An 18,165-nucleotide genomic window follows, 5' to 3' on the forward strand; every position below is an offset into this window, starting at 1 on the left:
GGCCCACTTCACATCCAGTGGCCACAATGATCCTATTCTTCACCTCAATACCACGTTATTTAGAAATCCGTAATTGTGGATGATGTACAGCTACAGCTACCAAGTGTACTTTCATATTACCATTCAGGCATTACTATGTAAAATATCTGATTTTAAATACTAAGCTGCTGGGTTATATTTAATTCTATGGGTGTACACTGAGATAAGGATTTGCTGCATGAATGGGGCTAGGATTAGGATGAACATTCTTTACATTAATCTGTAGTTCCTCGTCTGAGGAAGTACTATATGCGTAATGGTGATAACAAAGAACGATCCCTTATGGCTTACAGTAACACATGCAGAATTTATAACACTCGAAATAGTAGAGTGAGTGTAAATAGCTGATTTTCAGATCTTTCACTCACTCCTGTTCGGGAATGCTAGTATCGCAGCATGCATGGTGGGCAAACAGTGTAGGCATTCCAAATTAGTTAGGAAAAAGAGAAAACGAGAAGGATAGAATAAGGACATATTTACATTTATCCTAGGTCTGCATCATGAGTATTCTCTCTGAATATTTGCATGCATGTGCAGAATCCTATAGTACAGTTTTAAATGTATACTATTTCACTGTGAAATTAAATTATAACAATAAGCCACCCTGTACGAAACAACACTGTCTGGGAAAAGAAGGAAGGACACCAGGCCAGTCACTCAGTCCAAAGCTGCCTCTGACTGTGTAGCATGACCAGAAACGTTGCATACCTATGTAAGGAGGAGAATCGGCTGTGACACCGTAGCCGAGATCACTACTTCCTGTCCTAATGATTTCTGAATGACTGCAATAGGGTCAGTGTACTTTATTTGCAAGACAAGGCTGCCTCTCTGGGCTTTTCTCTGGGCATTTTAGCTCTTAGAGGACAAACTAACACCTAACACAGACACATATTATTTTACAATTACACTTTGACCTTGGTCAATAGGTGTTCTCAGTACATGTAACTCTATACCAATAGAATATATCAGACAATTATTTGTACCATGAAGCACACAATACATCCCAAAGCCACTTAATGGGCTCAGGGTTAGCATCTTCAAAACCACATCTGTATTAAGCCATACTCAAACCTCTGTCTACATCAACAGTACACATCAGACACAAAATGTGCACTCTGTCACATGCACAACACAACTCTATTTGAAAGTGCTTGCCACATCGGTGGATACTGATTTCTTTGGAAAAACTGTGCCTTTGTGGAGATTTCATTCCAATAACATTGATTGACAGATTTGGTTTAATTAGCATTACGTCCCACCAGCCTCTGTGGATCTCAGGATTGCATCGCATCTGTCCTCCTGGATATCACTATCTTGGGCAATGTATGGGTTATAAAGATCCTTCCTCAATGTGATCTGCAAAACCTAATTACCCACTGAATCTCTCTGCATGAAGGGACAGGTGCAGCATTTGGAATTCTCAAGGGAGTGGAGTAAATGTTCATTGCAGCCTTGGTACGGAGCTCCTGTTCCAGTTTTATTTTATTGAAAATGCTGTTTTTTTAGTTTTTTTAAGTCTAATATACCTTTTGGAGTGATTTGGTTTACCAGGTTATTTAAAGAAAAGAAATATATATATATACTTATATATACATATATATATATATATATATATATATATATATATATATATATATATATATATATATGTATTACCTGCTGGCAGTCGCCAGTAGGTAGTTATAGTTAGGACCATGTTGCCATAGGAAAAGCGTTTTTTGACTTGTCTATATATTTGGCATGGTTTGGCGAATCTTCACAAACTTTTCCAAAAAAAGTGTTGCAATGATTCTTGTTGCACATGGAAGGTTTCGGGGTGATCAGTCAAGTGGGTGCCAAGAAGCAGGGGGCTCAAATAAGGTAGTGTTTGTTATGTTCATTTTCAATGTGATTCTTCAGATGCAACTACAGGCCAAACCACTGGATGGAATTACACCAAAGTTGTCGGAAAGCTAGCTGAAGGTACGCAGATTATGCTTTCGATATTTTGGTGTGAATCCTTTCAGTGGTTTTTTAGGAAATTTAGAGAAATTCAAATTTGGTATATCTCTGTCTGAGAGCTATTTGCAAACAAAGAAGAGCTTGTGCAGGGTAATGCACAGCTTTGATTGGCTCCCAACACTTTAAACCAGGAAGTGTTGGCAGCTATCTTGGGACTCTGCTTCAGCTGTGTCCCCCCAAAAAACTGTAAAAATTAAATAAAAGGGGCCAGGGTACAAACGCCCTGACCTCTTAGCACTGGTGGGGGAGTCCCAGAGGGCAACCCCAGATCAGTTCTTGATATTCACAAATTTGTGGCCCAAAAAAAATAAAAAACAAGTATGGACTTCCCCACTTGTTTTTTTTTATAGGCCCTGGGTGGGACGGGTCCCAGGTGCATTACAAATTTAGTGTGGAGTCCACCACCATCCTGGGGCTTCCATTCTAATGTAAGCAGGGGGGCCGGTGGTCCCCTGCACTCTGGGGCCCACTACCTCCTGAGACATCGATTCTAATGTAAGCGAGGGGCCCAAGGCCCCCCGCACCCTAGGGGCCGCCACATTGCCAGGGCTTGTATTCAAATATAAGCGAGGTGGGCTACGGCCCTCCCATGCCCCAGAAACCACCACCACCCTCCGAAAAAGAAAACAAAAGAAAGGGGGTCAGTTTTGGACCCCCATAGCCCAAGGACCACCACCTTCCTAGGGCTACGTCCATGTTGCCCCTCTTGGAGGCACTGATGGTCCTGGGGAACACCAGCCCCCAGGGCGGCTCCTACAATGTCTTGGGTGGCCCACTCTCTGTGACATAGCTGTTTACTGAGGCTTGGCTGCAGCTCTGCAGCTAAGAAACAGCAAACACTCTGCTGTTTGACAGCGGGACCTTGAAAGCAGGTCCTGCTCCCAAACAGCACGGCTTTCATCTCTGTCCCCTGCACGTCTGCCGGCAACATAGATGAAATGCTTCAGCTAGTAGGGAGCTGCTGTCAAAGCAGCTCCGTGTTTGCTGAAACAATGGCACTGCAGCCTTAAGGCTTCCCTGCAGTGTCAGGTAGCCCATGAAGGGCATTGTATTACAAAATAAATTAAAAAAAGAAAGAAAAAAAAGGAAAATAAGGAGGGACCACAGGGGAGAAATTGTGGGCTCCCTCGCGGTCCCAGATAGCCCATGAAGGGCTGAAATAAAAAAATTAAAAAATATATAACCCATAGCTCAGTGTGAAGGTCGCAGACTTTCTCATTGAGCTTTGGGGGTTCAGACACTTAAGCACTCACTCACAGACCCACTCAGACACACAGCTACTCACAGACCCACTCAGACACTCGTGCACCCATTCACAGAGCCACTCAAACCCTCATGCACTCACTCAGAGCCCCAGTCAGACACCCATACAGACACACTCAGACCATCACACACCCACACACAGACCCACTGACACACTGATGCACCCACTCACAGACCCATGCACACACTGAGGCACCCACTAAAACATTGATGTATGCACTTTCGCAGCCAGACAGACACTCTGACAACCACTCTTACCCGCAGATACAGCCTCTCACACCTATTTTCACACCCAGAGAGGCCGTGGCCAACTTCCACCATGCATGCAGAAAGGGCCACGCACAGCATCGGGTTGGGTGGTTAGGGGGTTTATTCCACAGGGGCTGGCTGCAGGCCAGCTCTTGCGGGCAACCCCTGCTGCGCACAGGAGAAAGCGGTGTACGATGCAAGGTTGGTTGTTTATAGGGGGTTGGCCTCACCAACCACTGCCATGCGCAGCAGTGGTTGGATTTATGTATAGAAATTAAAAGTACTGTACATTAAAAAAACATAGAAATTCACTGAAAAAACAAAGCTTACGTGGACGTTATAGTTCAATACTGAATTTACTCGTACAAAAACATAGAAATTCAGCAGTTATGTTTTATATAGTTCTTTCAGGTAACTAAACCTCCGCCATGCACACTTAATTAATCGACATATTATATCATTGATTACATATTCTATGCCATCTTTCATATTCTCACTGCAACATTTGCAATAAAATTATTGATGAGACAACTCTGCATGGTGATGGCGCGAGTTACAGTTACTTGAAAGAACTCTATAACTCCAGAATTTTTATTGTTTTGTACAAGTAAATTAAAAACCTAAATATAATGTCCCTGTAACCTTTATATATATATATATATATATATATCTTGCATAAATCCACCATCTAGTGTTGGGCTCGGAGTGTGACAAGAAGGTTTTTCGAGTCACAAGATCGAGTAACTCCTCCTCTCCTCCTCTCGGTGATAGTGCACATGGGCATCAAGTCCTTTGTTAGATTGTTTTCTCGCAGGAGGGAGATGTAAGAAATGAAGAAATGTATAGGTACATATATATATATATATATATATATATATATATATATATATATATATATATATATATATATATATATAAAAATATATATATATATTGTTAGACTTTTCATCCTTGGTATGGTCTCCCTTAACTTTTTGCCTCTGTTCCCCAGGTTGTTGATGTGTGCTGGACTCTGATTTTACTGTTTTTGTTACTCTGGGCACTTTACCACTGCTAACCAGTGCTAAAGTGCAAGTGCTCCTGTTTAAAATGTGTACGTCATTGGTTCTCCATGATTGGCATATTTGTTTTACTGTTAAGTCCCTAGTAAAGTGCACTAGAGGTGCCCAGGGCCTGTAAATCAAATGTTACTAGTGGGCCTGCAGCACTGGTTGTGCCACCCACACAAGTAACCCTGTAATCATGTCTCACACCTGCCACTGCAGTGTCTGTGTGTGTATTTTTACTCTGTAAATTCGACTTGGCAAGTGTACCCACTTGCCAGGCCTAAACCTTCCCTTTTCTTACATGTAAGGCACCCCTAAGGTAGGCCCTAGGTAGCCCCAAGGGCAGGGTGCAGTGTATGGTTAAGGTAGGACATATAGTAATGTTGTTTATATGTCCTGACAGTGAAATATTGTTAAATTCGTTTTTCACTGTTGCAAGGACTGTCTCTCTCATAGGATAATATGGGGGCTACCTTTAAATATGATTAAAGCGTAGATTCCCCTAGAGAGTAGATGGACATGTGGAGTTTGGGGTCCCTGAACTCACAATTTAAAAATACATCTTTTAGTAAAGTTGATTTTGAGATTGTGCATTTGAAAATGCCACTTTTAGAAAGTGAGCATTTTCTTGCTTAAACCATTTTGTGACTCTGCCATGTTTGTGGATTCCCTGTCCGGGTCAGTTTGACAGTTGGGTTGTTTTTCACCTCACACCAGACAGTGACACAAAGGGGGCTGGGGGGTAACCTGCATTTCCTGATTAGCCATCTCTGCTAGGAGGGAGGGGTGGAGTGGTCACTCTCATCTGAAAGGACTGTGCCTGCCTCTGACAATGCCAGCTCCAACCCCCTGCTGTGTGTCTGATGACTTGCCTGGGCAAGGCAGGATTTCACAAGTAGGTGTGAGTCCCCTTTGAAGAAAGGTGACTTCAAAGACTAAAATGGGTATAAGAAGGGCACCCAAATCTACAGACTTCAGAAACACTTCTGGAACCAAGAGGAACCTCTGCCTGGAGAAGAGCTGATAGCTGAGGAGGACGTGCTGCCCTGCCTGTGACTGTGCTTTGTGGAGCTTTCCTGCAGTGCTGCTTCTGCCAGAGTAAGAGGGCAAAGACTGGACTTTGTGTGCCTTCCATCTTGTGAAGAAATCTCCAAGGGCTTGAGTTAGAGCTTGCCTCCTGTTGTTTGAAGTCTCAGGGACAGCAAAGACTTCTCTCTGCCAGCACCTGGAGTCTCTGGAGAGACTCCTGCTCTGACAAGTGGTGCCCTATCCAGTCCCTGGGCCCTTGAAAGGAAAGCTGGTGGAATCCAAGGAAATCGACTTTGGACGACTTTGGACCGACGCTGCTGCTGAATCCGGTAACGCCGCCTGCACCTGACGCCGTGACCTTCGCTGGAACGTGACGCTCTTTGCAGGCCCAACGCCGCAGCAGCCCCGCTGAAGTCCGCGACTCCGTGGAAGTCACCGCACCACGTCGTGACCGACGCCGCTCGAAGTGCACGGATTCAACGTTTCGCACAGACGCCACGATTCCCGACTTTGCGCACCGGCTTGTTTTCACTCTTCACCAAAGGTACTGTACTTGGGGGTCTACACGACTCCGTGTCCGGCGCCGCTGGTGTCGGCTTGTTGGGAACGACTCCGTCACGACGCCGTGTTAACATCTCATTGAAGCATTTTTGTTTCTAAGCGCTATTTTTGAGTTTAATCTTTAAAAATTCATAACTTGTGTATGTTGGATTTTTGTCGTTTTGGTCTTGTTTTGTTTAGATAAATATTTCCTATTTTTCTAAACCGGTGTTGTGTCATTTTGTAGTGTTTTCATTAAGTTACTGTGTGTGTTGGTACAAATACTTTACACCTAGCACTCTGAGGTTAAGCCTACTGCTCTGCCAAGCTACCAAGGGGGTAAGCAGGGGTTAGCTGAGGGTGATTCTCTTTTACCCTGACTAGAGTGAGGGTCCTTGCTTGAACAGGGGGTAACCTGACTGTCAACCAAAGACCCCATTTCTAACATATATATATATATATATATATATATATATATATATATATATTAAGAAAAGAAGATGCCCATCTAATGTATATACATATTTACATAAAGAAAGCAACAGCTACAGGCTTCTAAGGAGGAGGGAGGGCGTATATGAATCTGCAGCACTACATAGTATGAACAGATGTCTACTGGGTAAGTGATATTTTACGTTCAATGGCATGTGTAGCTGCAGATACAGATGCTTTGCATAGACTGAAAAGCAGTCCCCGCCTAATTAAAGCAGTGGCTAGCCTGTAGGAGCTGGAGTAGCTTGAAATAGTGTTTTAAGCGTTGCTTGACCAACATTTGCCTGTTGGCGAGATAACACATCCACACAGTAGTGTTTAGTGAATGTTTGTGGTGTGGAGTATGTGGCTGCTTTGTATATGTCTGCCATCTGTATATTGGTAACAATGTAATTGAAGCTCCTTTCTTTCTAGTAGAATGAGCTTTAGGAGTTACTAACAGCTGTCTTTTAGCTTTAAGATAGCAAGTTTGAATACACTTTACTATCCATCTAGCTAATCCCTGTTTTGAGATAGGATTACCTTTATGAGGTTGCTGGAAAGCTACAAAATGTTGCTTAGAGTTTCTGAAATCTTTTGTTCTATTTATGTAACACATGAGAGCTCTTTTGACATCAAGAGTGTGATGAGCTTTAATGGAATTAGTGGGAGAGGGGGAAAAGAGTAAGCAAATATCCCTGACCAATTGATCCATACAGCATTGTCCTTGGATTGAGGGTGTGGGTACCTGGATGCGAAGTTTCGTCATTTTGCAGTTTTACTTGTTGCGAAGAGGTCTATGTCTGGTGTTCCCCATATGTGAAAGTACTGTTGAACCACGTGTCAGTGAATCTCCCATTCGTGTATTTGTTGCTGCGTCCTGCTTAAGAGGCCTGGAAGTTGATTGTGTATCCCTGGGATATACTCTGCTAATATTTGAATGTGATTGTGAACTGCCCATTTCCAAATTGTCTATGCTAGAAGGGACAATCGAGATGAGTGCGTTCCCCGTTTTTGCAAATAATACATTGTTTTCATGTTGCTTGTTCTTATCAACACTGTTGTGTGTGTGATCTGTGGTTGAAATGCTTTGAGTGCTAGGAACACTGCTAGGAATTCCAAGTGATTTATGTGGTAAGTTTGTTGAATTGTGTCCCATTCTCCCTGTCTAGTAAGATTGTTGAGATGGGCTCCCCAACTTGCCATTAATGCATCAGTGGTTAATATGGTCTGTGGCAAAGGGTCCTGAAATTACCGCCCTTTTGATATGTTGGTGTGATTCCACCATTGCAGAGAGTTGTAATTTTGGCGGTCCAACAACACTAGATCGTGAGGTTGACCCTCTGCTTGAGACCATTGTTGCGAGAGACACAGTTGAAGGGGGTCTCATGTTTAGACGTGCATTGGGTACTATTGCTATGCACAATGCCATAATTCCCAACAGTTTCATACTAAACCTTACTGTGTAAATTTGACTGTATTTTAGTTGCGATAAGAGATTGTGGAAAGCTTGAATTCTCTGTGGGTTTGGGTACTCTAATGCTGACTCAGTATTCAGAATTGCTCCCAGATACGGTTGTATTTGGGCTGGTTGAAGATGAGATTTTTGGTAATTGATTGTGAACCCTAGACTGTGTAGGGTATTGACTGTGTATTGTGTGTGTTGTTGACAAGTCTGAATGGTGCTGGCTTTTATAAGCTAGTCGTCCAGATAGGGAAACACATGTATATGTTGCCTTCTGAGGTATGCTGCAACTACTGCTAGGCATTTGGTGAATACCCTTGGTGCTGTTGTTACTCCAAAGGGTAGAACTTTGAATTGGTAGTGCTTGCCTGCTATGACAAATCTTAGGTATTTGCGATGAGCTGGATGTATGAGAATATGGAAGTAAGTATATTTTAGATCTAATGCTGCCATGTAGTCCTGTTTTTGTAATAGGGGAATGACATCCTGAAGAGTGACCATATGGAAATGTTCTGAGAGAATTTACTGATTGAGAGGTCTGAGACGTAGGATTGGTATGGGAGTACCATCCTTTTTTGGTATAAGGAAGTATAGAGAACATACTCCGGTCCCTTGTTGAGGTATACGTACCATCTCTATTGCACCTTTGAGTAGAAGTGATTATACTTGTTTTAACAGGTTGAGGTGTTCTAGAGAAAACCTGTGCGAGCGAGGGAGTATTTCTGGTGGAGTAGAGATGATTTCTAGGCAATAACCATTCTGGATGATTGACAGCACCCATTGATCTGATGTAATGTTGTGCCATTGTTGGTAGAATCTTTGCAGTTTTCCTCCCACAGGAGATGTATACTGTGTGGGGATAAATAGAAAGTGACTGTTTGGATGAGGTGGAGGCACCCCTTTTGGCAGTGGATTTACCTCTACCTCTAAAGTTTTTCCCCTTGTAGGATCCTCTGAAAGACCCTCCGGTGTAATATTGTTGTCCCTGCTTTTGTTGGGATGTAGAGGGCTCTGACGTTGATGGTTTGAAACCACCTCTGAAGTGGGGCATGCGAAAAGTACACCCAGCTGGTGTTGAAGGCACCAAGACACCCATAGCCATAGCTGTTTAAGAGCCCTTTTTTAATTTTTCTATGGTGGTAGCCACCTCTGGTCCAAATAATTGCTGTTTGTTAAAAGGCATATCGAGTACAGCCTGTTGTATCTGAGGTTTAAATCCTGAAGTTCGCAAACATGCATGCCTTCTGATGATAACACTAGTGTTAATACCTGAGGCTGTGGTGTCTGCTGCATCTAGGGCTGATCTAATTGGGTTGTTGGAGATAACCTGTCCTTCAGTAATTATTTGCTGTGCTCTTTTTTGGTGTTCTGGAGGGAGATATTGTAGGAACTCCTCCAGTTCATCCCAATGGGCTCTATCATATCTGGCCTGGGAGTTGGCAATTCTCCAGTGATTTGCAGCTTGAGTTGCCACGCTCTTCCCTGCTGCATCAAACTTGTGGCTTTCTTTATAGGGGGAAGGAGCATCCCCGGTGGACTGACTATTTGCCCTTTTTTTGCTGCACTAACAACAATAGATTCAGGTGGGAATTGTTGTGAGATAAAGACTGGATCTGAAGGTGCAGCTTTGTATTTTTTGTCCACCCTTGGTGTAAGTACCCTAGCCTTCACTGGCTCTTTAAAATTGTAATCTGCATGCTTAGGCATGCCAGGAAGCATTGGCAGACATTGATACTCCTTGTGCGTAGAGGATAGTGTGTTAAATAAAAAATCATCCTCTTTGGGATCTGAGTGCAACTGCACATTGTGATATGCAGCTGCCCCAGCAATGACCTCAGTATAGGCAGTAGTGTCTTCAGGTGGAGATGGCCTAGTGGGGTATAAATCAGGATCATTAGATGGAATAGGCTCTGGGTCATACAAATCCCAAGGGTCTACATTGTAAGGAGTGTCACCCAACCCATCCCCATGTGAAGAAACATGGGATTGTGTAGAAAATTGTGTAGGTGAGGGTGGTGGTGGTGGAGTACCAGGTGGTGGAGTAGTGGGAATCAAATGAGAATATGGTGGTGAAGGCTGATGTACTGCCTTTGGTTTCTCCTTGTGCTTGTATATTTTCACAGGTGGAGGCTCAGCTTCTGAAGTCTCTTGGAAAGATAATTTCCTCTTAGTTGTAGAAGGAGGAGAAGCAATAATCCTTCCAGTATCTTTATGGATTTGGGTTTTGCGCTCCTTATCCACCATCCCTTTAAATATGGGTCTTATCTCAGAAGATTCTTCTGCAGTTGGAGCATATTTCTTCCCACAGGTTTTACCTCCGAAAGTTTGGAGGCTGAATGTTTTAATCGGGCCGATAATGTCGGCTCTGAACTAGATGGTTGCTTTTTCGGCTTCGAAATGGATGTTGGGTGTTTCGGTCCCAAGGTGGAAGATGGATGTTTCGGCTCCAAAGTGGAAGCCTCCACTTTTCGAATCGATCCTAAAACAGGTGCTGTGCACTGTTCGGTCAACACCGAATGCATCTTGATCTTTTTTGGTGCTGAACCCGAGGGTTGGTCATTGAGATGTATGTTTCGGGTCCGACCATGGCCTGCAGGCAGTGGTGGACCCAGGACCATTTGTGATGATATTTTGGATGGTTTTTGGTGATGGGAAGGGGCTGGCGTACTCACGTACTGCAGTCTGCGCTTGCTCCTCTTAAAAAATGTTGGCTGTTTGTTCCGACGAATTGGATGCCATCTCTAACCGACACGCATTTCAATCCCGCAGAGTGTTCTTGGACCGGAAGGATCGACATGCCTCACAGGTTTCCTCCTTGTGATCGGGACAGAGGCAGAGGTTGCACACTGAGTGTTGGTCGTGTATGGGAACTTGGCGTGGCACCGAGGGCAGAAGCAAAATGGAGTTCGATCTATCAGCCTTTGTTGAATTAGGCCTGAGAAGGGCACGGTCGCCCAAACGGGTGTTTAATTGACCCTGGCGATACAATCGGATCGGATAAAGTTAGAAAGCTCAATCAAAAAACGATACCGACGTTTAGAGAAAAAATAGAAAAGTTCAGATAGTACTACTGGAGCAAGAGAAAACACGTCCGAACCCTATGCTGGAAAGAAAACAATCTAACAAAGGACTTGATGCCCATGCGCACCATCATCGAGAGGAGGAGTCACTTGCTCTCATAACCCGAAAAACCTTCTTCAAAGAAAAACAACTTGTAACACTCCGAGCCCAACAACACTAGATGGCGGACTTTTGCAAAGCATGTGTATCTGCAGCTACACATGCCATCGGGCATATATATATACATATATATACAATTACACATAAAATGAAAATGCTGCTGCCTTTTACATGACTGGAATTATATACATTTTAAAAGGCATTCTGGAATCCTGCAAATGGGAAGACATATTCAACTGTTTAGAAATATCAGAGATGAGTCTACTCCTTTTATTTCCTGCACTCCTTCCTCCATGATCGGTTGTGAAGAAACATGATTCTGCAGGCAGTGTAATTCTCCTACCAGGTGGAAAGGAATGAGGACAAGAACAACAGTTGTCAAGTTGGGGGTTTATATCTAGCTGGGAAATGTAGAAATGAGTGTTTCAAAATATCAGTTGGGATGAAAATTATTCTATCAGACTTTATTGGAGAGAACTGTGGAATGCCTGAAGGCTGTTATCTGAGGCAAAACAAGTGAAGCAGATTGAAGCAGACTATTAAGGACTCGGAGGTCATGTAATACATAAGAGTAGGTAGCATATGAAAAATAGCAAAAGGTAGATTGAAATTTCGACAGATAACATAATGGAAAAAGGGTGATAATCGTTGCAGCATCAGACCTCCTTTCAGGAGGCATCGGAGGTGGGCTGCAATGTGGAATGGGTAGGATAATGCAATGCTGAGCACTCAGCCTCTGGACCAAAAAAGTCAGCATCAAACTGGAGACTAAAAGAAAAAAACTGTTGTTTTTTTAATAGTTCTTTGAAGAACAGAATTATAAAATCCCCCTTTGCTTTGCTTCACGTGAAACGTGAAGGAGTACAAATATAAAAACATTTCAATCTATTGGACTTTTGGTTGGTATCATTTTGAAGGAAGAACCATGCCTGCACTATATTGCACTGCCCCACTTTGTATCTAGTAACAAATCTAGCAATTATCACCTCAGGCAAAAGCAGTCCAACAGGCGATGTGGGACCAGAAGGACCACCAAGCAAGGAAACCACTCCATTGCAGTCCACAGTGCTGTGCATCTTCCCGTTCACTGGAAGCACTGGCAGGATCCTGGATGACTTACTGGCTTGGCTTATGGTACTGTTACGTCGTTCTTTATATCTGTGTGGCACAAAAAGAGAACCCCTTCTGCTTTCATTGTCTTCAAAAGTGCTGTGCTCGTCATCAGCAAAGTCATTTTCCGAACCAAAGTCTCTTGCTCGACCTCTGAAACTGAACAGGCTTGCTCTACTATTGCGACGAGGTGAAAATAGGGACCCCCGGATACTCAGCAAAGACTGTAAAAGAATAAGAAAGGGGGAGGTTAGGGGTGACACAAAAAAGAGATAACTCATTTCATAAATATTGGATTACAATTTCAATGAAAGAATTCTTTCACACGCATTCAAACACACGCACACACACACACACACACACTTGAACAAAGACTACAAACATTAAGTGCAAATTCCTACCAAGGATAGACAAGTTGGTATATGAAGCTAGACATGCTGGCAGATACAGTTTCTTGTTCCCTCAACCGTGGCTATAATATGCCTCAATAGTTCCAGCAAAGTGTTGCTTGTGGTGGGTTGTATATTCCAAGTTCCTTCTTTCCAGTATTAATAACGTATCAGACACACCGAGGATAATTCACTCTTTAAACATGCAAGACATATTTGAGCACAGGATAATCATATAGTTAAACAACATGAATGCAGATCATATATAACTCCAGTATGCTGGCCACTATTTTGGCTCAGTTTCATAATGAATTATGTGTCCTTTGACCATACAGAGTGTGAGCATAATGGAATATATCAGCTGGTTCAGAAAAATATTCTATTACAGAATGGCAAAAGTGGTTGATGGGGTTATTTCCCAAGGGGTTTTCAATACTGACATTCCTTGGAGGTACTTGGGAATTCTGTGAGAAAGATTGTCCTTAGTTTTGAGGAAGGTTTTCCTTCAGAATGTCTGTTAAGTGCTGGTGAATTTCAAGGATCAAACAACATATTTGCCAGCAATTCTATGCATCTAGCTCTGCAACATCCAGAGAACAGATCACTTCTTCACCTAACTCAGTGTCCATTGGAGCTCAAAGACTTACTTTGCCTGCTTGCCAGAGTGAATACTTTTTGGTAAGCCCCTCAACGGGTGGTGGGAACTGATCTCCATTTTTGTCTGCAGGAACCTGAAATGTGGCAGACAAAACCTTCTCATTTTAATGAGTAGAGGGACTGGGTGTCCAAAGAGATGCCATCACCTATCTCAAGTAACTGCTGGCACTCAACACCACCAGGGACAGAGCAACTTGGACCTGAAAAAGAACTACATAAGGACCCCAGGGAAGATGTAGGTTAATAATGCTGTTTTGACAAGTGGAAAATGTCATCTTTACCCTACAAAAACAGGGCAGCAGAAGACATCTGGGTAATTAAGGATCGATGTCCTTCCTGAATGTGGCATGCATCATTGGGCGAGATGCTGCTTAAATATTTCAAAGAATGGTTGGAGATATAAACCGTTTCTGTCAAACGTGTACGTTGACCTTAGAAGGAGCATTAGAACTCCTAAGCATTGTGACGGGTTGTATCGGATCTGGCATGTGTATACCAGGTGCAGTTATTTTATGATCCTTCCTTCATTTTTTTCTTCCATGCCCTCAGTCTCTTGACTCTTACAAGAAGATCTAATGGGAACTTTTTGCACCCATTCTCATCTCCCCTTGTGCCCCCCATCGCTACCGTATTTAAAATATGGCGCACCATGGGGCAGGGTAGGGGGTAATAGAGTCATTGTTTTTACACTATTGATGTACTCTGCAGGAGTAGCGGCAACATTTTGGCACTACTCCTGCAGAGTACATAGGGACCCATTATAAATAATGGCATGCCCCCTTTTAACGCCTGCTCTGAGCAGGCATTAAAACTGCAGGGAAAAATGGTGCAAGGAAATCTCTTAAATTTCCTTGCACCATTTTTTCGGTCGTCCCTAACAGGGGAACACCCCCCTTGCATACATTATGCCTGACGCAGGCATAATGTGGAGCAAGGGTTTACAAAGTGGTGCAATGCATGCTTTGCGCCACTTTGTAAATATGGTGTGGGGAAAGTGCCACTTTAGAGCCACCTTAGCATAAAACAATGATGCTATGGCGGTGCTAAGGTGGCGCTAGGGGCTCTTAAATCTGTCCCATAGTTTCCTCTATCCCTTGCGTGTGTCTGCCTTCCTTCTCCCCACTACATCTCCTTACCAACCTCTCGTCAGTAATATGTAGGCGCTATTATGCAGGGAAATGGCTCATATCATCTTCTGTGGATCTAGCATCTCCCCTTCTCCACCTTGCCCCACAATCTTTACTGCATGGGGGTTGTGGTGCTGCTTTCAACAGTGCCTCATGTTTCAAGCAATCATAGAGGAGTTCTACCGGTGGACACCAGTACATTTTTATTAGTGACCCATAAACCTTTAATCACCCCAACCTTTGGGAATGTGTCCTAGTGTGCAACACTTCATGGTACCTTATTGCTTTCCACTGCCAACTGATGACAGTCCTGCGTACTTTAAACTGAGCTCCACTCCGTTATGTTTGAACAGTATAAACACTGGCAAATTTTTCTCAAAATACATTCTTGGGAGTGTTTTCAAATTTTGTAATGCCTCATAGAGTTTTTCAATGAAGTGTGATATTATGATTAGTTATGAATGCACACATTAAAAATTCATTAATTAATACCCAAGAAACATTTTACATGCTTGTTTTCGGTCAGGATTGTGTACTGAAAAAGTTGTTCTGCCGGTCTTGGAACATCTTATGCTGGATGTGCGTGGCCAATATGTTGGAGTAGCTTTGGAGCACTAATATTATTAGATTCTGCAGTGCCATTCGACACTGTCACCCATCCGCTTATGTTTAAACCCTTAGTGGAGTGGGGTCCCCGGGCTAGGCCATGAAATGGGTCAATTCCTTTTTGGATCAATTTGTGGCAGTGAAAGTAAACTGTTACTGGTTTCAATAATATAAGCTGGCCAAGATGGCACTGTGATGAGATGGCCTTTGTGTTAAGTGCACACAGCATACGTCAATTGCGATGTGAAGACTGGGGAACAGTATAAGGAGTGGGCAGAAAACAGCAGTGTAGGGAAATGGTTCATGCTTTCAGTGTGGGAAACAGGCAGTACTGGGCTTTGTGGAGCAGTCGCTAGTAGATATTGTAAAGAGGTGGCATTGGTAGCCAGTGTCAAGATCTGGCACCAGTGGTCAGTGAGCAGAGCTGACACTAATGGACTGCATGAGGATGTGGCACTAATGGGCATTCTGAGGGATTGGTACTAATGGGCAGTGTAAGGAAATGAGGAACTGGAATGGCAGCCTATCTGAAAACACATTGGTGAGCCCTGTGAGAAGTCGGCAATGGAGGACAATTTAGGAGAATGGAGGCTCTTGGAGGCTTTTGTATAGAAAAAATAGAATAGCACTTGCAGTAGAATGCATGAATGGAAGACTGTTATGCAAAAGTGGGCAGTAAAAAAAGATTGTGTCTCGTGCTTCTTCATTACGGCCATTTAAAGTGAACTAACTCCCCAGAGCATTGTGTCCTGGCTCTCCCACCAGGCTTGCTGCTGATGCCACACGTGGCAAGCATCTGCTATTTCAGTGGCACATCAGCCAGAACTCTTGTGGTGATCTGCCAGAGGCTTAGGTGCTTTCTAGTTGGGGAGGGGCCAGGAATATATACATTATCACTATGTAGCTACAATATCGGGCAATGACATTTCATTGCAGTGGAGGTACTTCATAACTTTACCAGCATACTGTTGGTCAATCAAATGCTGAGCTGGCGTAAAGAGGCAGACCATCAAAAGGGTGGATTTGAGCTCTCCAGAGAGCTCCAAGAAGCTACAGCTGTTGCCAGACCTAAAAATACATTTTCTCAAGCAGGGAAAACAGTGAGTCATCTAATTTAATTACTGTGGCCTAAAATGGAGGTTTAAGGTATAATTTTAAGTATGGGGAATCTGTCACCATATGGCTGCAGCCAGGGCAAGAATATCTAGCCCACTGAAACTGCTGTTTTGTTCACAGAATTGCATCAACCGACATGGCAGGAGCACCTTTGGTGAAAAAAAGCAAAGTTGGCTAATCCATTTTGCCTTGATCTGGTCTATCGGCCCCATACTTGCTTTCCAAAGACAGTGCTGCAAGCTGGCGCTTGCTTCTAGAAAAATAATATTGCTCCTGACACACTGAGAGTGTTTTTTCCAGTGCATGAAGGCTACTTTTTATTTTTTCCAGCCCGATTTGCAATGCAGCTGTAAACAGGAAATAATAAACTCAAAAGGCCCACCCCTTTATGGACGTGCAGCATACAGGGGGTTCTGGTGATGCAACTGGCTGTAAACTATGCTATCAGATGCAGTGTTTTCTCCGCTTTTATATGAGAACTTTAGACTGAAAGCTGAGCACATAAATATAACAAACTACAGTGTAGCAGGTGTGGTAGGTGAGAGGTACGGATGCTTATTGTTGATACTTACTACAAACTACTCAGCAAAGTAGAGGCAGCTATTGCAAATACATTAATCAGTAGAGCTTAAGCATTAAAGTGAAGGTTTATGTAAGCACACATTCAGTTATATAACTAATATAGCTCAGTTTAAAATGTTTACATCTCTGCACAAGTATTTAGTTAGAAAAGTATATTAAAAACTGCACTTGCCAATTCGCTAGTTCTGTACCTGTATTTGTATTTAAGTTTCTTATCCAGCGCATTCAGACCAGAGGTATTGAAGCGCTTGATAGGTAAGAAAGGCTGATGTCATTCAGATATCGAAAGTGAGAACAACCAAGGGCCATATGTACGAACACATTTTCACATAGGCATAAGATGTGTAAAACCCTTTGATACATCTGGCCCCAAGTCTTTAGTTGCTTTCGGAATGGAGGAAGGGATGAAATACCTCTAATTTTGACTAGGAGCGAGTTCCATAACTTGACAGCTGCCAATGAGAAGGCCCTAGCTCCTCATTTTACTCTTTTGCTCCTTAAGAGTCCGTGCCATCTTGAGATATGATGATCTTAATGGGCTATTGGGAATGTACCAATTGATCCCTGTTTGCAGATATCCTGAACCCTGAGAATGAAGGGCCTTGTAAGTCAAACATAGCAATCTGAAGAAGATCCGCTTCTAATTGGAAGCCAGTGCAGCTCCCTTATACACTGCTTGGTGGATGAAGACTTGGATAACCCAAGCACCAGTTGGGCAGCTGAATTTTGAATGAGTGGCAGCTTTTTCAGGGATAGTTGATTTATCTTTAGATATAGGGAGTTACAGTAGTCCAGTCTGGACATGATGAGGGCCAGAACCACTGTTGCTCTAAGTTCTTGTGGAATAAATGGCAGGACTATTTTTTTAGAATTTTAACCAACCAAAGATGGGCATAAGTGATTTTATTTACCTGGGCTTCAAAGGTTAAAGCTGAGTCACAAATGACCCCGAGATTCTTAGCAGCGGCTATTGGACTAGGTAAGGTCCCATATGTCTCGGGCCTCCAATTTAGATTCTAAATTGAGGCATTCACCCCAAAAATGATCACCTCGGTTTTGTCTCCATTCATTTTTGCCCAGTTTTGGCACATCCAATTGTTGACTCCTCTCATGCAGGTTTGAAACCTGTGGGCTGTAATGCGAACATTGTCTCGAAAGGAAACAATTATTTCGGTATCGTCAGCATATGAGGACATCTGGAAATTAAAAGATCAAACCAATTTAGCCAGGGGGGACATATACAAAAGAAATATGGTCTGACTCAATGATGACCCCTGGGGAACTCCACGAAGGAG

At 43.1% G+C, this 18,165-nt stretch overlaps 1 protein-coding gene across 2 annotated transcripts in view; it reads right to left on the minus strand.

The window, feature by feature from the left end:
* LOC138285390 (sodium channel protein type 2 subunit alpha) overlaps nucleotides 1-18,165 on the minus strand; it is a 666,155-nt gene that overhangs the window by 244,581 nt on the left and 403,409 nt on the right. For both annotated transcript variants that reach the window (XM_069225263.1, XM_069225264.1), the window contains exon 14: nucleotides 12,270-12,617. In XM_069225263.1, coding sequence (XP_069081364.1) covers nucleotides 12,270-12,617 — 348 coding nt within the window. The remainder of the gene's footprint in view (nucleotides 1-12,269; nucleotides 12,618-18,165) is intronic.

This window comes from Pleurodeles waltl, chromosome 3_1 (assembly GCF_031143425.1).
Source record: "Pleurodeles waltl isolate 20211129_DDA chromosome 3_1, aPleWal1.hap1.20221129, whole genome shotgun sequence".
NCBI classification, from domain to species: Eukaryota; Metazoa; Chordata; class Amphibia; order Caudata; family Salamandridae; genus Pleurodeles; species Pleurodeles waltl.